The sequence below is a fragment of the Leptodactylus fuscus genome, chromosome 1 (assembly GCF_031893055.1).
Source record: "Leptodactylus fuscus isolate aLepFus1 chromosome 1, aLepFus1.hap2, whole genome shotgun sequence".
NCBI lineage: Eukaryota > Metazoa > Chordata > Amphibia > Anura > Leptodactylidae > Leptodactylus > Leptodactylus fuscus.
Genome location: NC_134265.1, coordinates 129,163,210 through 129,186,488, shown reverse-complemented (window position 1 = coordinate 129,186,488; position 23,279 = coordinate 129,163,210). Strand labels below are relative to the sequence as shown.

The following is a 23,279-nucleotide window of genomic DNA, read 5'->3' as shown; positions in this document are numbered from 1 at the left end:
GATGAAGGGTTTAGGAGTTTCAGCTCATTAAAATATGCCTTCCTGTTTTTAAAGGGACCAAAAGTACCGTAATTAAACAAATGACTCAAAGGCTGTTTCATGGTCAGGTGGGGGCAATTCTTTCATTATGTCATTCTCACTTAGGGTCAGTTCACACTGAGTTTTTTGGCGAGGATTTTGACGCATGTTTTCTTTACAGCAAAATCTTCCAAAGGCAAGCACCACACCTCAAATCAACTCCAGGCCTTTTATCTGCTTTAGGGTCCATTCACACTGAGTTTTTTGGCGTTGATTTTGACGCTGAATCCGTGTCAGTATCCACGTGGAAAAAAAGCCTCCCATTGAATTCAATGGGTTCCTTTTTCCAACAGCAGAAAAAGGAACCCATGTATGAGACCGTGACAGTGCTGGCCTGTACTGTCAGTGACCAACTGCTTCACTCTAAGTGTGAGAAGCAGCGCTATCGGAGATCCTTCCTTCCAACCGCAGTCAGACTGTATAATCAACATCAGGCTAAGCTGAGATCACTCTGTACAGAGAACTAAATGATCCTGTGGCTTTTTTTTTTTTTATAGTGGGGAAGGTAGCTCGGTAGAAGCAGTGGTGCAGACCCAACCAGTAAGAGACAGGGACACAAATCTTGCAGCAAAAACTGGTTTATTTAAAAAAACAGCAAAATAAATAAACCTTTACATCAGGCACAGGATAAGCAAAATAAAATACAGACTTATCTTCAGGCAAAACAAAAACCTGCTTGTCTGAGAGCTAACTAAACAGAACAAACTAACTGTACGTGTGGCTTAATACCAATCAACCATAAAACAACACTGTACCATGATGCAAGGCTGTCAGTGTCAGAACAGAAACAGCCACTTCCTCTCTTCCCAGGATCTGTCCTGAAGTGTTGGCTCTGCAGCCTTTTATGGCCCAGTACCGAATCTATGACCCACACCTGGGCTTCAGCTTATCCAAGATCCACCCTGGACTACACATATGTCAGGAATCTGGGGGAGATATACTGGGACTCTAGCACTCTGCCTGTCGCCTTCTCACACACGTATATGTATAGCCTCCCTCCTCTTTTTTGTTGCTAAATTTCTGATTACACCAATTGAAATTCATAATCTTAGTGATTAAAGAATTACAACCAGTGGCATAACACAGACTGCACCACCCATTCCCTCTTCTTGCTCATATAGGGGGAAACGGGGGTGCAGGCTGTGTATGAGAGAGGGGGAAATGCGGTGCAGACTTTCTCACACACAGCCTGCACATCCATTCCCCCTCTTGCTCACAGGCAGCCTGTAACCCATTCCCCCCATTGTACACTGACCTGTACAATCTGGATAGCTCTGCCCACACAATACTTTGATTCGATCTTAGTATGTTAAAGGACCTTTGATGACGTCATGACAAAGGTCCTTTAACCTACTAGGATAGATGCCAGCACAAGGTGTGCGCGGAAAGCACACGGACCATATTATAGTCTATGGCATGGGTGGGCAATTAATTTTCCCATGGGGCCGCATAAGAAATTGAAACTATGCTAGAGGGCCGCGCCATGGCAAATTTAGCTCCACCCACTTCTATGTTGACTCTGCCCATTCCCAATCATCTTTCCAAGTTCCCCCACAAAGTATTATCCTCCTATAGTTACCCGTACATTATATGTCCCCACACTATAATGTTCCCATCCAACTGCCCCACAGTATTAGGTCCCTCTCCTGGTGCCCCAGTATAAACTGGGGGAAACTAGAGGGGACACAAAACTGGAGCAGCTGGAGGGGGACATTAAACAGTGGGGGTAGTTTGAGGGGGGCAATAAATTGACAGCTGGAGTGGGACATGAAACTGGGGGCAACTAGAGGCAGACAGGTCCCCCTACAGCTACATCCACGGTTTAATGTCCCCCCAGTTTCATGTCGTTCCCCCCCCCTCCATTTCTCCCTCAGTTTCATATCCTCCTTTATTTGCCCCATTTCATGTCCCCCCCTTCCATCTGCCATCTCTGCCCTAGTATAACATTCCCCTGCCATCTCTGCCCTAGTATAACATTCCCCTTCCATCTCTGCCCTAGTATAACAACACACAGACAGACACATAAACACACTCTCTCTCCCCCCTGCATCTCACCTTACATCTCAGTACCTTATGACACTCTCCACATGTCTTCATCTTCCTGCCGGCACTAAGACACGCCTCCCTAGACACGCTGTGCGAGCCGTAGGGGACGGATACGGCCCGGGGGTCGGACTTTGCCCAGGTCTGGTCTATGGGGTCCGTGCGCTTTGATAGCACAGCATTTGCAATTGTGTTTGTATTCCGTCCGGGGGGTCTCCATCTGGACTCTCCCCAGACGGAATACATACGCTATTGTGAACCAACCCTAAATATATTGTTTCTCTCCATTTTTGGCTAGAGACCTACTAGAAATAATATGTAGAAGTGTATATGGCTTTTTTTTAAAGACCTCCCACTCGTTTCCAACACCCATGATAACAGGTGGGAATCTATTCTTTAAAAAGTGTTGTAATGGAAAAAAAAATACCTAATATAATAATTACAAGACAACTTTTATTTACAGAATATTGTACAGGTTTACATAAATGACAGAACACTGGCAGTACATCACAAAATATGTATAGTAAGGTTATATTCACATGACCGAGCTGAGACTTGGTCGTGTGAGTGCAGATTTTGGGTGGGACCCATTGTGTCATTGACTCATTTACCTTAATGGATGAATTTGGTCCCTGAAAATTGTCCCAATAATCAGTTCTGTGAAAAAATAGAGCATGCTCTATTTTTGTTAAATATAAACCTCAGGCACCAAACACGGACAATGGACTTTTATCACAAACAAGAAAAAATTATGTGAAACTTAAAACTTTGACATCATGTGAGCTGCAAATACCATCAGTATTGACAACTAAAAGTTTTTTTGTCAGTTATAATGGCAGTCTTTATACTCGGGTGTTGTTATCACACATTTTCTAATATATACATATTCACTGTTCCATAGGTGGCACTAACGTAACTCCTAAGTTTCTTTAGTAACAGGCTGTGGTCACTAAGGGACAGTTTGTAGTCTATTGCTATGGATGGAACAGGATTTTAAAAAACATGCAGCAAATCTCAGCTAGGCTAACAATACACTTTAGGAAATAAAAGCACAATTTTCATCATAACTTTCTTTTGATTTTTTTCCAGTCTCATTGGCAGTATATTGTGAGAGAGTCCTGCTGATTACCACGGATGAAGACAATTGGTGGAATGATGTCTCGAGACAAGCTTTCAAGCCAGGCCATGTAGAGGGAACTGGGACAGGCTGATTTGATGGCAATAGGGAGGCTTCTGCAATATGAATAAGAGAGAGGTATAGTATTTGCAGCTGGCTAATAACTAACACATCATAAAAATGTTAAATGTGTTATTGTTATGTCTACAAATATAAACAATGGTAGATAAATAAAATATATGAAAAGTTAGATAGTATAGTCTATGAGGGCATTCATAGACGTGCATAGTGAGTTAGAGATGCTGGAAAAAAAAAAAAAACATAGTTTTTTTTGTAGTGTAGCTTTAAAGGGGCTGTATGAGATTAGAAAGAAGGGTCTACTTCTTCTAGTAAGGCCTCGTTCACATCTGCGTTGGTATACCATCTGGGGGAGTCTGCATGAGGACTTCCCCGAACGGACTACCGAACGCATTTGCAAGCAGTGTGCAGTGAAAGCACACAAACCCCATAGACTATAATGGGGTCCGTGTGCTTGCCGCGAGATCTCCGCAGGGAACATGTGGACAGGAAAGTACTTCACAATCTACTTTCCTGTCGGCATGATTCGTACGGGCAGCGCACGGCAAGCACACGGACCCCATTATAGTCTATGGGGTCCATGTGCTTATACTGCACACCACTTGCAAATGCATTCGGTAGTCTGTTAGGGGGTGCCCATGCGGACTCCCCGAACGGATTACCAAATGCAGATGAGAACCAAGGGTGACTACACCATTCTTGTCCATGAGCTGTGCCTAGTATTACAGCTCAGCCCACAGACATGTGCTGCTTTTGTATAACAAACACATTTGCAATCTCTTATACCTTTTAAAGGGGTATTCCCATGTACATAACTATTTTTAAATTTGTAGATAATTAAAAGGTAAACATTTTTGAAAATATCAGTAATTAAACATTTTGTAGAGTTTTAAAGATTTTCTCTAAATATCTTGTGGTCACAGTCTGTTGTTTTGATCGGTTGCCAGTGGATACGACCATGAATGCAGGAACATTCTAAGGTAAAAAAATCAGCCATGATGTCCTTATTGTGGCCGGGATATCTTCTGATACATGTAGTGTCCCTGCCTGATAACCCGGATACAATAAGAAAGTCATGGCTGGGTTTCTGACAAATCCCAGACCATAGAAAGTTTCTGCATTAGTGGTCGTAACCATTGGCAACCGATCAAGAGAACAGACTGTCACTACTAAGATGGTTAGAGGAAATCTTTAAAACTCTGTAAAATTTTTAACTACTTATATTTGCAAAAATGTTTAACTTTTAATTATCTACAAATATAGATATGACTATGTTCATGGGAATACCTTTTAAGGACATATTGATTAATTTTCAGCATTTTTCTACTTTTCTCACCCAAAATATTTTATATGGATACAGTTTGATTCATGAAGGGTATAAAATAAATTTAATTTAATTCTTTTTTTTTTTTTTTTTTTTTAAAGTTCAACCTCAATTAGCAAACAGTTGTAAGGGGATGTATATGTGATATATTTCTGCAACATTCTGCACCATTCTTCTACTTTCAAAGCTGACAGGATCACATGTACTATGCATGAACCCACACTGACTTTTACTTGTTAAATGTATGAGAAAAATTCATCTTTGTACCGTATTAGCCAGTGGATATGAAATGTAAAGATTGAGAGTCCTCAGTAGTTTGATACCTTTTTAATGGCTAACAAAAAATGATGACATATTACAAGCTTTCGAAACTGCTATAAGGTTCCACCCTGATGAAGGAACCTTATAGCAGTTCCGAAAGCTCGCAATATGTCATCATTTTTTGTTAGCCATTAAAAAGGTATCAAACTACTGAGGACTCTCAATCTTTACATTTGTTAAATGTAGTACAGTAGGTAATAACCAGAAATTGGTAGTTTATTACTTACATTACAATAAGAGCAGCATCCCGGGATTTTTGATGAAGAATCTCATTTATCCTGACATATCGTTCCGTCTAAGAAAACAAAATTTTTATTATTAAACTTTCTGAAGTATACACAGTTTTCTATAATTTAGAGAATTGTCAGTTTTATTTTCTAAAAGTGTTAATGGGTACAGGAATATATGAATAATCTAAAGTTGACAAAGATCCTCATATGTTGGCTATTTGTTTCCCTTAAGTGCCACTCTTGTCCATTAACTATTTCTGGTACTAGCTGCAATATCATGATCAACCCATGATGGGGCTGTTGCTGGATAAGAGGCAAAACTTCTATTATTAACAAGAAATATAAAAAACAAAAAACTTGAGTCTTCAGTAGTTGATACCTTGTTTATTGGCTAACTAATAATGATGACAGATTACAACGTTTTGAAGCTCTGGGCTTCTTCTTCAGGTATATCTATAAAAAAAAATTCTGAAGGATGCATATTTATTAGAGATGAGCGAGTACTGTTCGGATCAGCCGATCCAAACAGCACGCATGCATTGAAATGAATGGACGTAGCCGGCATGCGGGGGGGTTAAGCGGCCGGCCGGTGTCAAAGCGGAAGTACCAGGTGCTTCCATTCATTTCAATGCGTGCGTGCTGTTCGGATTGGCTGATCCAAACAGTACTCGCTCATCTCTAATATTTATGTACAAGAGAGACACATAGGAATAGAATTCTAGGAGGGAGGGTGGAAGAAGGTTATTGGTACATACAAATAAACAATTCATCAGTTTGCAATGTTCTTATCAGTTCAGAGAGTGCCTTTATGGCTGTCTCAGTTCAGTGATTTCTGTAGGATGCCATGAACCCATGTGACAGATTCATCCCTTCTTGCAATATTTGAAGCAGGGTCATGCACTTGTATTCATAAATATGTCTCTCTTTCCTTGATTTAAAATTCCCTCTTAAAACCAAAATTTTCATGTCACTGATGATATTATGATCTTCATTGCAGAAAGGTTTTGATATGGTAAGGTCCATTCAAAGTTCTCTAATTGTATGACGATGTGAGTTCATCCGCATTCTAAGCTTCTGACCAGTCTCTCCAACATACAGATTTTCAGTGGAACATTTGGTGCACATTATTAAATACACTACATTAGGTGTGTTACAGGTGAACGTACCTGGGATTTTATATTCCCTGTTAGAATTTGGTATTTTTATCTTGTCGGTGGTCAGTATGTGAGGGCAGGTTTTGCACCTTTTTACTGACAAGATAAAAATACCAAATTCTAACAGGGAATATAAAATCCCAGGTACGTTCACCTGTAACACACCGAATGTAGATTGGATTTGGACTTTCTACTGGATTATTTTCGCAAGCCTTCAATTACTAATATGGACTCTGCAGCATGTTTTTTTTGTTCTTATTCTGTTTGACATTTTGTTATATACAGTACTTTCTCAATAAAACGAGACCACATACACTGTGTCCTGTGTATGAAGGCAGGGAGGAGGAGTCAGCAGCAGCCTGTGCTGTATATATAGAAGACAGTGCACAAAGAGACTTCCGGGGTGCACAGAGAAGCTAATTAGCATATGAATTAAAAACAATTTCATTCAATATCTACTGAGACAATTTACATACAAAAGGTAGGTGTGAAATAGCCTTTCTAAATTGTGATTAGTTAAAAGTGACTTTTTCCAATGATAGAGCCCCTTTAAATATACCAACAACTGCACAAGCTACGGTAACTTATCTGATCTATCAGTATGTTTGGTTGAAAGTACAACCTATGGTTTCAAGATGCAATTCTCAGTCATATTGATACACCGATGTATATCTATGTGTCTACTACCGGTAGTTACTGCACATAGTTACATACCTTAGCTTTATGGTTTTGAAGGTCCATTTCACTAATAGTCCATGGAGGGAAATCCACTTCATTTCCAGTTTGGTCTTCGATTATATATGGAGCAATGAGGTCATCAAACAACCGCATACTATATAAACAAAGAAGATTAAGAAGCAAAAGCCTGGTAAGAGAATTTCTTGGTTAAACACACATTAACACGACTTTGCCATGTCTAATGGGAAGGATTAGAATGAACGTAGGATGAGCATCACACATAATACTGTATATAAGGTGCAGCTAGTTGTGCTTATAATATATGACTAAATCGAAGAACACTGGCTCAACCTAAAGAAGTACACACTCAAATTTTGTTAGCATTGTCATGTTTTCTATAGATTTTTTGTCTTTCTTACTAAAAAATGTTATTGTTTTGTGATTTTGGTGTTTACTTCTTTTGGCTATGTCACTGTTCTTAGGTTTACAGAGATGAAAGATTAGACATAAACCATTATATTTATATTGATTTTTTTTTTTTTTTTTTCTTTTTTTTAATGTAGATTGTGAGCCCCACATAGAGCTCACAATGTACATTTTTCCCTATCAGTATGTCTTTTTTGGAATATGGGATGGAAATCCATGCAAACATGGGGAGAACATACAAACTCCTTGCAGATGGTTTTATGCCCTTGGCGGGATTTGAACACCAGGACTCCAGCACTGCAAGGCTGCAGTGCTAACCACTGAGCCACCATGTGGCCCCATATTTATATTGATTTACCATATAAATGCCAAAATACTACTCTAAGGTTGACTTCACTTTTGCACCAGAGTCTCTGTTCAGAGACTCCGTCACAATGTGTGTCTATTGGCGGACAAAAAATACCTGCAAGCAAGACATTTTTCTATCCACTTTCACTTAAAAAGACGCCTGAAAGACCACATTATAATCAGTGGGGTCTATTGGTGTCTGCTATTTTAGCAGTCCCTTTGTCTGTTGTTCTGGTCTTCCAATGGACCACAACAATGGCCACCCCAACTCTTGTTTGAACCTAGCATGAGATTTTAAGAAATCAGTCTGTTTAATTATAAAAAAAAAAAAAATCCCATGTACTTACTTTTTACGGTGAGGCTTCTGATCTATGTCTGTGAGTACTTCAACATCTTGGAACCCCAGCCTGAATTTTTCTAGCAGTGACCTCATTCTGTAAGGGGGAAGTGAGTAAGGAATAAGTATAATATCAATGTTCGCCTTCTGTCCTCCACTAGACCACCAACGTTCTCTTTCTCAGTCACATAGCATGCCATTAATAACATACTCTTTTCTTTCTTCTTCTGCATTCTCTTGTGTTCCTTTGATGTATACCCGGACTTTACAATGGCTCCAACGTTTCCTCCGAGTCAGCAGGTAAGGGATGAGCAGGGTGAGACCTTAAGAATAATAAAAGAAAATAAAACAACAAAGAGTTTTTGATTAATATGTACTTTTTTGATTTGTTTATAATATATATATATATATATATATATATATATATATATATATATATATATACATATATATATATATATATATATATATATATATATATATATATATATATATTAGAATTGTACTCACCCCCATCATCGTAGAGCCAATAAATGTGGATGCTTTTCTTGCCCTGACGGCTCTGAAATTCAGTGTGTGTTTGATTCATAATCTCTGGCATTATGGTCGGGGACTCTGGAAACAAGGATTGTACAAAATATTAAGTATTGAGAGTTTTCATCACAATATAGTAGTCAAAATTAAGTCCCATAGTGGACTAGAAAGCTTTACCGTTTTCTTTTTCTTTGTCTGATATCACCTCATCATCAGAATCCTGGAATGCTAGGTTATCTGAAAGCATTAAATCCATTCATCAGCATTTGTGAATTGTGATACTAGAGGCTTAGACATTTTATTAATTCTCAAATATGGAATTTACTTGCAAAGGCAATTACTTGCCAACCTAGCTTTACACCTCAAAAGACATAGGATCACATTTTAGAGATTTTGTAACATCTAAATTACTTTTTTTCACATAATCTAAAACGTTGAAACATCTTGAATACAATATGCTGCATTGAGTGTTTTCAGAGAAAAGTTTTATTATAAGAAGATATAAAAAAGGACTGTATATGCCATTTCATCTGCACACTAGTGAATCAACCACCATTATGAACTTAGAAAGCCAGTACATGTAGGGCTAGGACAGTTATGACGATGCTTTAAATTATCGGAAAGTGCCAACATGGCAATTTAACCTTAACACTGTGGGGATCTTCAATTGCAGATAGTTATGGACCCACAAATTATACTTGTGTGAATAGAGTTTTACAAGCTTTCAATAATACAAACAACTTTGTACTGAAATGTAAAGGTCTCTGCATTTGGTATTTTTGAACAATTAATGTTCACTATTTACATCGCACAGAATTTGTTTTATAGTGACCGTGCAATGTTATTAGAGCTTGCACTAATATCACGGCTGCTATAAAACAGATACTGTGTGATATAAATAGTGAAGGGCCTCTACACAGTACAATCTGCCCCACAGTGACCCCCAGACAGTATTATATGCTCCACAGTGGCCCCCACACAGTATTATATGCGCCACAGTAGGCACTCCACTCAATATTATATGCTCCACAGTATTCCCCACTACATAGTATTATATGCGTCACAGTAGCCCCCCACAGTATTTTATGCTCCACAGTAGGTCCCCACACAATATTATATGCTCCACAGTAGGCACACACACAGTATTGTATGCTCCACAGAAGGCTACCACCACACAGCATTATATGCATTACAGTAGCCCCCCCACAGTATTATATGTGTCACAGTATGTCCCCCAACACAGTATTATATGCGCCACAGTACACCCCCCACTGCATTATATGCTCCACAGTAGGCCCCACACAAAAAGTATTATATGCTCCACAGTATGCCCCCCCACACGGTATTATATTCTCACCAGTATGTCCCCCCCCACAGTATTATATGCTCCACAGCAGCCGCGCCTCCTGTGCTGTTCAATCATGGTGAGCGCCTCTCCCTGTACCCCAACATTGTTGTAGCAGTTATTTCCTTTCCCAGTTTTTTTTTTAATGCCAGATAACCCTGTTTTGGAAGCTTGCATGGTGCATTTCAAGATATATGGTATCCAACTGAGGTGTCAGCTAATTGATATGGGCATAAGCTGGAGTTGTGATTTTAGCTTCAGCACTGCAAATATTATAGAACTTTTAACTACTTCCTTACTATAGTACCGTGATGGCGAACCTATGGCACACATGGCATCTGTCGCCTAGATCGCTCACTAACGGGTAATCTGATACTGTGTGTGTGTGTGTGTGTGGGGGCCCAAAGTGGAGCATATAATACTGTCTGAGGGCCCAAAATGGAGCATATAATACTGTGTGGAGGCCACTGTGGAGCATATAATACTGTCTGGGGGCCACTGTGGAGCATATAACACTGTCCGAGGGCAACTCTGGGGCAGATTGTACTGTGCAGAGGCCCCTCACTATTTATAACACAATATCTGTTTTATAGCAGACGTGATATTACTGCAGACTAATAACATTGCACGGTACCTATAAAAAAGATCCTGTGCAACATAAATAGTGAACATTAATTGTTCAAAATTAGCAAATGCAGAGACCTTTATCTTTCAGTACAAGCTATGTAAAGCCCCATTCACACAAATGTAATTTGTGGGTCTGTAACTATCCACAATTGTGGATCCGCACAGTATTAAGGTTAAATTACCATGTTGGCACTTTGCAATGATTTAGTGGGTTTTGGGATGCACTCAGTCTCTAAAAGTTTCACCATCACTGCTATAGTATATTTAACATGTTTTTCATGTAATAACATTGAACACCCATAGACTAGTCAAAACATTTAGTTTACTAACATGTAGTATACTCCATCCCTTCCTACTTACATTGCCCCTGCATCTTCTGTGACACATCAAGGCTATCCTTTATGCGTAGAATGCACACACCAAACTGATGGTCAAAGGAGTCGCTGAGAAAAAGAGCAAAGATTAATCGCTTGCTACAATTGCAATACAGAAAAATAATAAATAGAAAAATGATAAAAAAACACACATAAATGAATAATTCAGAGATGGACAGGATACATTGCATGTGAAACAATTGTCTTCAGGTCTAGACTCCACTTACTTAATTATCTCGACATATTCTTCTAAGCATTGCCCTGGAACCTGTTGCCAATTATTCTTATAACCCAGCACCACAGTGTTTGGCTTTAAACGGCCAAGACCGGAGACCTGCATGGACAGAACATGTGAAGGTTTGCTGTGCTGTATAAAGAATACACATATGTTTTCACAAGCATTTAGTAACAGTATATATTATTAAGAGACTGCGACTTTATTCTAAGGACTAAAGGCCTTCAATTTACAGCATCATATATCACTGATACAGTAAGGTTGGTACAGGGAAACGCAACCGTGACACAGAGTATTTCCTGGACCAGCACATGCAAGTGCTGCAACTGATTCCCAAATAATTGAGTGGGGCTGAGTTGCAGTTATCTGAACTGTACCTGGCTGAATAGCATAGCTTCCTTAGGGCTAGTTCACACGTGGGCAAAGGGGAGGTTTTTGACAGCGGAATTCGCTTCAAAAACCTCTCCTTTAACATGGTGGTCTATGTAGACCACTAGCTTTTTTTTTCCTCCTAGCGTTTTCCGCCTGAAGAAGGGACATGACCTTTCTTCAGGCGGAAAACGCCTGAAGAATTGCATAGAAGTGAATGGGAGGCGAAAACCGCGTAGTAAAAAAACGCGCGGTTTTTTGCACACAAAACCGCGCGTTTTTTTGCAAAAAACCGCGCGGTTTTCGCCTGCAGTTTCTATAGCACATATAGGAAAAAAAAACCCTAGCGAAAACCGCTAGCGAAAACCGCGTCAAAAACCTCGTCAAAAACCGCGTGGAATGCAAAAAACAGCGTCAAAAAAACTCCTCGAGGTTTTTTACCTCGCACAAATAAGCTAGGCGGTTTTCACGTGTGAACTGACCCTTACTGTGATATAATAAACTCCTTTAGGCTAAGGCCTCATGTAACGGGTCGCAGCGAAAAGGTGCTGCGGGAAAAACTGAGGTGGAAACACATTACATTTTTTCTGCAGCACTTTTCACAGAAAGTCCGCAGAGTTTTCCTCTGTGGACTTTCTGCTTCAATTATACCTTTAGAGAAACCGCTGGTGTTTCCGTAGGTATAATGGACATGCTATGATTTCCAAAAATGCAAGGCTTTTGGAAATCGTAGTGTTTCTGCTGCATGGATTTTTCTGCAATGTGTTCACTAGAATATCATCCAGTTTGCACAGTCTGCAAAACGCCACAACCAAACCGTGGCATTTTACGCCACGAGGGCCCCCGGCCTTACATAGAAGCAGTTCCCCTAGTGAGCAAACTTGGCATTCAACAATTGCACACTAGTCATAGGCAACTCATTAGGTGTTGACAAAGAAATAAAGTTCTGTTATAAACTACTGTGGAATATATTGCCGCTAAGTTTATTGGTAATGTTAATAAAAGTGATGAACTCTCTGTACCTGCATTAAACTTTTTGCTCCAGCTTGTAATGTCCTTTCCTGAATCACACTATAGAATGATCGCACCTTCCTAGTGTTCAACCACCGCAGATGTCCCTCTGTCTCTGGTACCTTGTCTGAGTCCTGTTAATAAAAAATTTAAAATGCAAATCTTCCTTACAGTATTTTCTCCTTTCTTTAACCCTTTATATTCACGTAATTAAACACAACATTTAAGGTCTTATAGCCTCAACTCCACATCAAGTTACCATATCTATCTATACTATATAGGTGCAATGCAATTACATGCACCTTAATTCTAAAAAGTTACAGTATTTAATACTCACAATTACAACATTTCCACAGATCATCAAGCTTGTATTTTTAGTTATAGAACTGGCAAAGTCTACCAATGCAGGGCGGTAGTTGGGAGGTCCGGTCAGAACAAGACACTGCGGCCTGAGTATATTAAACAGTAGAAGTTAATACATATAGATATATATACAGTATATATACTATGCCTGGTTATTCAGCATTTATTAACAATAATACCTAAAGTTCTTGACATGTTCTTGTACTCCAGTCAGGCTCACACTATAGGTTAGCGCCATGTTGTAAGCTCCAGCCTGCACAGAGGATCCCCAGTTCACATCTAATGTACAGAGGAAAACATAATTATTACTATTAATACTGATATTTTATTTGTAACATATCGGATTCCTCTTACCTAAGGGTTCATATACTCACCTGGCTTTTTATAGGTGACATAACCTAGAAGTATGATGACGATTGCTACAGCAATGATGGCTGCCCACCATGTCAGCAGAAACATAATAACCACTGACACTAAAGCACCAAAGAGGGAGGTCCACTTGTTGTAAAATCGGAATGACGGCCGCCATCCTATAAAATATTAGAGACAGAGAAAAGAGTAATAAGAGACAAACTATATATATATATATATATATATATATATATATATATACACTTAGGGAAGTAATATTAAACAATTACATTAAGGGTGCATTCACACTGAGTAAACGCTAGCTTATTCTGAACGTAAAACACGTTCAGAATAAGCGGCGTCTAAAGCAGCTCCATTCATTTCTATGGGAGCGGGGATACGAGCGCTCCCCATAGAAATGAATGGGCTGCTTCTTTCACTCTGTGCAGTCCCATTGAAGTGAATGGGGAGTGCCGGCGTGTACGCTCCGGCATGAGCAGAGCTTGCCGTATACGCCGGCACTCCCCATTCACTTCAATGGGACTGCACGGAGTGAAAGAAGCAGCCCATTCATTTCTATGGGGAGCGCTCGTATCCCCGCTCCCATAGAAATGAATGGAGCTGCTTTAGACACCGCTTATTCTGAACGTGTTTTACGTTCAGAATAAGCTAGCATTTACTCAGTGTGAATTCACCCTAAGGTAGAAAAAAAATAAAGAAAGATCTGAAATAAAACTTACCTGGGGAATTAGTGATAGATGCATGGAAGCAGCTAAAGTTTATGAGGGCATAGGAGCACAAGAAGAAATTGGAAATAATAGGGGCAATTGTGTTTAACTCAGCTGTGGAGAGACAAGAGGTAAATGGTAGGTGGTACTCTCACCTCATAATATCAGTAACAAATCATTTACTGAACAGAAATAACGCCTTGCTATGAATCTGCCACAATAAAACATTTTTTTCTGAGATTTGCTATGTGGTATTTAATATTCTGCCAGTTACACCTCAGTTCAGTCATGTAACATATTTATTCTGAAATATTCGTGGTAGTAGTAGCCAAGAATGGCCGCGCTTCAAAGGAACCTCCTTGGTAGATGTTCCGTTTGACAGTGATTCAGTAGTGGTGACTTGCACGCTTTATGGCGTGTTGGTGTACTGAGGCCGAGTGGAATGAGCTGCGTCTACCGGTTTATGACTCCAGGTCGACCAAACATGTAGAATGTATTAAGGAAAGAGTTTCCCAAAACCAAAATCGGTTGCGCGCTCTCTTGGAAAGACAGGAGTCCGTGAGGCAGAAGTAGTAGCAAAAGTGTATTTTATTGATATAAGATAATGCCGAACAAACAAAAGGTTAAAGATCTGAAGAAGGGGTGGTGCCTCTGCGCTAGTACCGATACCTTGAAACGTGTTCTTATACCAATAAAATACACTTTTGCTTCTACTTCTGCCTAACGGACTTCTGTCCTTCTGAGAGAGTGCGCAATTGGATTTGGTTTTGGAAACTCTTTCCCTGATACGGTCTACATATTCTGAAATATTGTGATTAAAATCATTTTTATGGCTTCTTTGCATTACTTAGGATGACATGTGTTAAATCACCTTGTAACTGATCATGGTATTATACATCCCAGGACTTACCAATAAGGATGAATGCAATGGCAATAATGAAAGCCAGTAGGTAGCCACGGATAGGCTCATTGTTCTTCCCATAACCCTTTCCAAAGAATCCAATAATGGGATATAAGTTATCCTTACACAGGCACTGCAAAGATGTATTCATGGGTTAAAAGCAAGAAGATCATCAGTGCATCATTGGGACATTAAAATAACACAAACTCTTTGTTTTTACTGTTATACATGTTTAAAAACTTGTTTAAAAATTTAATAAAAATTACAGTTGAAAAAAAAAATGACTCAAACTGTACATATAAAATACATGCATATATACTAGAGTGAGATCTCTGGGATGTCCACCCAAAATTGCATAGAAATTTGCTCTTTTATGGGGTCTACTGCAAAGTTGTCCTCTCAGAGATAGCTAGTGTGCATAATATATGGTGAATCTGCCAAAAAGAAATCTCATCTGGATAAGGGGTGGCCCTCTATTTTACAGAGGTTTCACTGCATATAGCATGTTGCGTGTGTCAGTACCGTAATGTACCATGTTTACACCCCCCCAAAGCCATAGATACTAGTTTTAAAGTAAAAACACATACAGTGTCATATCTTATGGTTCATGTTCTAGAAGGCACATAATGAATAAAATGTCTTACAAATCAATTGTCATACCTGGAAAACCTTGGGAGCCGACACCAGGCAGGCCAGAGCAGAGGACAGAGTAGCTGCAAAGATTCCGGCTGTGATGAGGGGGCTAAATGCAGATACCATGCTCATTGCCTACATAGAAAAGACAGGACTTTAATACCACGTTACAAAAATAAATTGTATATGAAAACATGGCAACTCCTTAAAGATGACCATTCACCACCTCCAACAAGTCCAGCACTCTATATAATAGGTGCTGCTCTGGCACAGTTGGAATTTTTCTCTAGCCCCCACTCTTCCTGAGCAATCAATGGTGGTTTTGGGACCTAATAAGCTATTAAGGCTCTGTATTGTCAGAGGGCAGTGTCAGGCAGGGGGTGTGATTCTGACCTCTGACATTATCCACCTATGATTGAAGATCTGAATGAGGCCCCCTACCTGATACTGCCTTTCTGACACTACAGAGATTAAACAGTACTTCAAAAACTAACTGCGCTGGAATCCGTAGAGTGATACCTATTGACCTATTAACTAGAATTGGTGGAGGTGGTAAAAGGTCCTCTTTAACATATTCATCACATCTTCTCACCTGGTAATGGTTTGCTAGGCCATAGTAGCAGGTTTCATTTTGTTGACATTCACTAAAATCCCAGCCAAACTGACAGCCGAGTCCTTCACACTCTGTCTCATTTAGCGGTATTGTGTCATTTACAATGCCAGAGGCATCACGGAGCACACAGGAACCTGTATAGATAGAAAAGGAAACATCTTGAGAATGGACAAACATTGTACAGTACAGTACAGGTATTTTTGCTTTAAGAAAGAATAGAACTCACCTATAGTAGCTGAAAGAGCAAGGTATGACAATGTAGTCCAGAAGATAGCCATCAATGTTCCTTTGGGTATGGCCACTGCTGGGTCCTGAAATATCAAGCATGTATTAGGAACATTAAATTGTAAGCAGATTTAGTTAGCTAGAATAGTTTAGCGTTAATAAGAATACAAAATCAGAACACTTTACCTTAAGGTCGCCTGAGATGTTTGCACCAGCGAGAATGCCAGTAGCAGATGGAAAGAAAATGGAAAACATTCCAAAGAAAGATCCAGTTTCCCCTCGCCAGTTGGGAACAATATTTTCCAAGAAGATTGACCCTGCGAGTACAAGAAATTGCAGGTTACATTACATATTGATACCTATGGTTATATTGACTATCAATAAGGAATTGTCATATAGTCCATTTTCCAGAATAAATGAGCAGCTGTCTAGGTTTTTATCTTCTTTCTATCTCATTGATGTGCCTTTTAGTTTATAGCTGTCAGAAAAACTCTCCTCTATTCTTCCTGACATCCCCCGATACACACTTGGCTCAGCCTAGTATGAGTTTTTTTTGTTGTTTTTTTTTATGTAGATTGTGAGCCCCATATAGAGCTCACAATTTTATCTATTTTTTTCCCCTATCAGTAGGTCTTTGTAGAATGGGAGGAAATCCACGCAAACACGGGGAGGACATACAGACTCCTTGCAGTTGTCATTCCTGGAAGGATTCGAACCCAGGACTCCAGTGCTGTAAGGCAGCAGTGCTAACCACTGAGCCACTGTGTTGCCCCAGCCTAGTATGTGTTTTCTGAATTGATAGTGGCCTACCTCCCCTGTGAATAGAGATGAGCGAGTAGTGTTCAATCGAGTAGGTGTTTGATCGAATACTATGGTATTTGAAATACTCGTACTCGATCGAACACTACTAGCTGTTCGAAGTTTAAGGTTCGATGCAGAACCAGCGTTGATTGGCAGAATGCTATACATTCTGCCAATCAACGCTGGATCTTCTCTTACCTTTAGAAGTCTTCTCCGTGCAGCGTCCCCACAGCGTCTTCTGGCTGGAATTCACTCTGCCTAGGCATCTCGCATGCGCAGTCGGCTCTGCTCAGGCGTCGGGCCTAGGCAGAGTGAATTCCAGCCGGAAGACGCTGCGGGGGCGCTGCGCCGGGAGAAGACTTCAAGGAGAATCCAGCTCGACCGTCACTCGTGGACTTGGTAAGTATCATTTAATCGAGTTTTGAAACGAGCATTTCCCCCCATAGACTATAATGGGGTTTGAAATCCGTTCGAATAGTCGAACAGTGTGCGGCTGTTCGAATCGGATTTCGAACCTCGGACATTTTAGTGTTCGGTCATCTCTACCTGTGAATAATCTTTTTCTTTAGACTGTCGACTAGTCCGAATGTAATTTGTCTGACGTGACTAACCCTATATAGCGGTGAAAAACATGTAGTTTTCATGCAACTGAGGTATGTAGAAACTTAAGTTGATTGTGTGAACTTCTTCAATAATGAGTAGAAGATATGGAATAAGTATCTTAGGGTTTGAAGAGTTAATAGTCCCACTTAAATTTCGTTGATTTGATGGGTTAAACATGCATTTATTAAGCAATTGAATCTACCTCTGAAAGCACTACACCTACTATACAGTGGCGTAACTAGGAATGGCGGAGCCCCGTGGCGAACTTTTGACATGGGGACCCCCCCCCCCCCACGACCGACTTACCCCCCCTCCGCTTTCCCGCATGCATTATTATACCCCATAGTGGTTCCTGCACACAATATTATTCCCCATAGTGGCCCCTGCACACAATATCATGCCCCATAGTAGCCCCTGCACACAGTATTATGCCTCATAGTGGCCCCTGCACACAGTATTATTCCCCATAGTGGCCCTTGGACACAGTACTATGCCCCATTGTGGACCACCTATGAACAATTATTTTACTCTGGAGTCTTTTCAGACCCCAGAGTATAATAATCGGAGACCCAGGGGACAATACAAACATAAAAACATTGTTACTTACCTCTCCAGGGCTCCGGCAAGTGGTAACAGTGTTTTTTATGTTCCCTCACCTCCCCTGGGCCTCTGATCATTATACTTGGGGGTCTGAAAAGACCTATCAAGCATAATGACAGTGTTTGTGGGGTTCACAGGCCCGAGGCCTCACTTCCGATCCCGGGTCTTGCTTACAGCCGCCTCCACAAAAGGGGAAGTGTCGGCGGTCGTGAGCAGGAGCCAGATTGGTAAGTAAATAGGGTCCATTACTTGCTGGAGTAATTCCAGCAGGTAACAGCTTATTAAAATAATTTTTTTAAAAAAATTCAGTGCAGTAGTGGTTGCCACTAGGCCCCCTAATGTCCCAGGCCAGGTGGCAGTCGCTACCGTTGCTACACCAATAGTTACGCCTATGGTACCTTATTAAGAAGTGCATTTATGATAGATATTTTGCAATAAGTAGCAGTTACTAATATACAGTGAAAATGAAAGGGTTTTTCCAGGCCATTACTATCCTTAGAATAGGTCATCAACATCAAATCCAACTCCTGGCATTTCCAGTCATCATCTGAATCAGAAATTGCTGAGCTCTGTGATCTGTGGCCTGGAATGGTAATGTACTGACTATGGGGCTGCCATGGCTGGGCCTGATTGGAGGAGGAACTGGGAGTTGGTTTGATGACATCTCTTAAAGATAGGCCCTGAGTATAAAAATCATAAAAAATCCCACTAAAGCTAAAAGGTTACTCCAGTGTTACCAGGCCATTAAAATATTAGCAATTTATACACTTATACAACATACACTTATGCCAACCAGATTATTTACAGGTAATTTCTCACCTTGGTAACTGAAGAATCCTTTAGACTGTTTCTCTTCACTTGGAGGTAAAACTGTCCCCACGGCATAGCTAGCAAAGGACACCATAATGACAAAAAAGAACACTACTTGTGCCTGGAAAAAGTTATAGAGATAAATATCAGTGTATTATTAAGTTATCATAAAGCTAAAAAGCTAGTAGCACAGAACATAAAATGTTTCCTGAGACACAAACCTTTGCTTCCCACTCCATTCCGGCTAGTGAAATGAGGAGAAGAGCCGTCACAGTAATGACTCCAATGATCCGGATGTCATTAACAGGGTCAACAATCACAGCATTATATTCCTAAAAGAGAAAATAGCACCAACGTCTATGGAATCAAATGTTATCAATATACAGTATATTTTATTACTAATGTTTGCTTGGTTTGTACACCATATAGGGTAAAGATACAACTAAACTTACTATAAGGAGGTCTCGAACTGTCTCTGCAAACCCTACAGTGTGCATTGCAACTGCAACTGCATTGGCAAAAGCAAATATAAGTCCAATAGAACCTCCTAATTCAGGGCCCAAGCTTCGAGAGATGAGGAAATATGTTCCACCTGTAGTCCAAGGAAATAAACTTTAAACATAATATCACAAAAATGATGTGTATAGTATGACATGATGAATGAGACAGGTGAAAGGCCCTTTATGTACTATCAGACATTCCATGAGAAATGTACATGAAAAGTTATATTTATGAACAGCGTGTGGCAGAAAATTACAACTGGCTCAACACTGTGTGCAAAAAGACCAGAAAGGGCTTGTTTTAGAAGTATCTAAGGCTGGGTTCACACTACTGCTGCTGTCCGCCCCGGGGTTTCCGTTGTAAACCCCAGGGAAGCTGGACAGGGGACGGCTTGCCGGCGGTGAGCTTTAAAACCTATTCATTTGAGTATATTTTAAAGGTGAACACCGGTGTCTATATGCGGCCTCTCCACCTGGAAACTTTTTTTTTTTGCATGGATACAAAGATCTGCATGTACGACTTTATGTCTGTACAAAAAAATGGTTTCCACGCGGAGAGGCCGCATACAGACACTGGTGGTCACCTTTAAAAACCCATTCAAATGAATGGGTTTTAAAGCTGATTGCTGGCAAGCTGTCCCCTGTCCAGTTTCCCTGGGGTTTACAATGGAAACCCCAGGGCGGACAGTGGTGGTAGTGTGAACCCAGCCTAACTTTACAACACAAATATGGTACACATTTTCTTGCGCACTTCTTCTTTAGTGGAACCATGCTTTAATAGCTGCTGTTACTGCTGTTCTAGGTTTTTTTTTGCCTGGAATACCTACTGACTTTTGGCCATTCTTGGAGCACTAAGAGTCAGAGCAACATTTTACTACTACTCTACAGTCCGTACTGCAATGCAACGGTTGCGATCTACCTAACAATGTTGTTGAATTTTGCTACTTGAATGCTCTGACCCCAATCTGGTGATCAATAAATAAGTTGGAATTCTGCACATCTAGTGTGAAGTCTATTACAGTCATTAAACACATATATGTGATCCATGTGACAAGACGTACCTGATTTAACTTTGCCATTAGTAGAGATGGCCGAAATGGACAAGCCAGTGATAGATGTTACAAGCACAGACAACAAAATGATCAGCCATGTGAGACCTAGACAAAATGGAAATACGGTTTCTATACCTTTTCTTACATATATTACATATACTAAATATTTCATTCTAATAAGGAATTTATTAGTTGTTTATTACCAGAAATATAATTTACTATAAATGATAAATATAATAAATGCTTTTAGTATCCATACTAAATAATGGGATCTTTCACAGACACTGTTTCTATATGCTACATCTCATGACCTTTATCTATAAATTCCCATGGTACGTTAATAACAGTCTTAGAAACTGTATTGACCAGATATCAAATATTTTTTTTATCCTTAGAACTTTTAGCCTACAAAATCTACATGAATATAAATCAATGAAAGCTGATCTACTATTAATAGTGTAAGTAACTTGTCTGCTGAGTTTATTTCCTGGCAATGACCCTCATAACAGTTATAGATTTATATATATATATATATATATATATATATATATATATATATATATATATATATATATATATAGCCATACCTATTCCTGCTTGTGCGGTGATCCATGGTAGCCTCAAGTACAAGATGACTCCCCAGATATTTAACATGCACCGTATCTATAGAGAGATAATAAACCAAAAGTGTGGTACAAGTTTTGATTTAGAAATATACAATACAAGAGCAGTTTTCTAAAGATTTCTCCTTACCATTACACCCTTGATCCATCCAAACCGAACAGGTTCTCCATTTGTCTTCTTTTTCTTTTCAGACTCTTCTGGTAATTCAAGCTCGTTTTTGTCACAGATTTCTACATCTTGATCCAGATTGACTGGAACCATTTGCTGTTCCTGGGAAAAACGTATAGGAAATTAACCATTGATGTGGTGATGGGGTAGGAAAGGCAAAAGGACTGGAAGAATATTACAGAATATGAAATCCCAATGTGCTGGCTTACCACTATGGCATTGCGAAGAACATCAAGGGATGGACGACTCCTTTTCAGTCTACCAGGGGCTACAGAGTTAATATAATGTTCATGCTTTGGTGTGGCGTCCAGAGTATTATAGGCCATTTGTTTGTGGGCGATCAGTTTACTACACACTGGCAGGTTTGCAGGATTTAGGTTGATGCCAGCTGACAAAGAATTGTTTGTCTCCTTGCAATTCCCCACCAGTTCATGTTCCTGGTTTTCTGTGGAGCATGGATTCATCTGAAGTCCAGTATTGAGGGACTCGATTGACTGGTTAAGGTGATTTAAAGCTTCCTGTACCCGCTCTTCTGGTACCTCCAATGCTAGCCCATCAGTAGTGGAGGTGTATCCAGAGGAGAGGTCATCACTGCTAGATGAACATTCTAGAAACTCCATACTATCAGATGTGCTCGTGGAGGCCATGTTTGTATCACTTTCTGGGGAATAACCTGGAGTTTGGCAAATGCAATTCTCAAGGACATGGTCATGCGTAATAAAAAAATTTTCAATTTTGTGATTTGATTGCCTATTTTCAGAGTGGGAAATTTTGGTAGGAGCCCAGCTTCCACAGCGTTGTGACATGGAGGCTCTTTCTACTGTGAATCTGCCAATGGAAAATGGGCTGCTTTTTGGACAATCCATAAACTCCAGAAAGAGGATATTCTGGAGCGTTATATTATCTGCAAAACAGAATGTCACTATTTAGAAATCTCAAATCTGAACTGAAAGACAAGTATAAGAATATATTTATATTTATATACTGAATACAGTTTTTGTATCATACATCCACCAGTTTCACATCTCAGCATTAGGTTGCAGTTAAGGTGGCCATACAATAGCTGTAGGGTGATGCCCATTCAACTGACAGCTATTTCTCTAGACTGCCCAATACATAAGTATGTTCAATAAAGTCAAGTGTGCATGTGTTCTTAATCTCCCTTGAGAATAAAGAATTGGCACACTCAATTTCCAGATGTCTAATCCTTTTCATATATCAGGGAAGAGTCACTTGACCTTGCTATTTTGCGTATAGCATCCCTTATTCATTTTGCTATGGGGTGAGGTCTGAAAGTGTAAAAGAAAGCATTGATGTATTTTTTCAGATTCGATATACATGTACTTTCATAAATGTATATTGTATATTGGTCATTGTGGATAGAGTGGAAGTTCACATCTCTGTTAGAGGCTACATAGAATTCATTAAAAACTGTGGGCAAAAAAAGCCTTGAATGTAGGATTTTTTTGTTCATCAAAATGATGGATGCCCACTAGGAATCCCAGTGGACCCCATTATAGACATTGAGATCTGCTGGAATCTCTTGGTGTCCATCATTCTAAAGATCCAGTGCTGCCATTGTTCCCATTATAGATTGGGCCATGCAGATCTGCATGTAGCCTAAACAATAATTCAGTAATGGTAGAAATAACATAAATATATAATATTGATTAAAAAC

At 39.8% G+C, this 23,279-nt stretch overlaps 1 protein-coding gene across 1 annotated transcript; it reads right to left on the bottom strand.

Moving 5' to 3' along the window:
- Positions 1 to 3,212: 3,212 nt before the first annotated feature.
- Positions 3,213 to 22,467, bottom strand: LOC142194088 (solute carrier family 12 member 3-like). Its single transcript, XM_075263117.1, has 27 exons — positions 22,395 to 22,467; positions 21,811 to 22,274; positions 21,563 to 21,703; positions 21,397 to 21,472; positions 20,819 to 20,914; positions 19,710 to 19,849; positions 19,479 to 19,589; positions 19,267 to 19,378; positions 16,630 to 16,760; positions 16,445 to 16,529; positions 16,198 to 16,352; positions 15,633 to 15,740; positions 14,982 to 15,105; positions 14,084 to 14,185; positions 13,367 to 13,522; positions 13,172 to 13,271; positions 12,967 to 13,078; positions 12,641 to 12,763; positions 11,242 to 11,348; positions 11,001 to 11,083; positions 8,846 to 8,905; positions 8,645 to 8,749; positions 8,346 to 8,457; positions 8,145 to 8,231; positions 7,060 to 7,177; positions 5,189 to 5,256; positions 3,213 to 3,354 (listed from the first exon to the last, which is right to left on the bottom strand). The coding sequence occupies exons 1-27, from the start codon at positions 22,465 to 22,467 to the stop codon at positions 3,213 to 3,215; spliced, it is 3,291 nt and encodes a 1,096-aa protein (XP_075119218.1).
- Between the last annotated feature and the right edge of the window lie 812 nt (positions 22,468 to 23,279).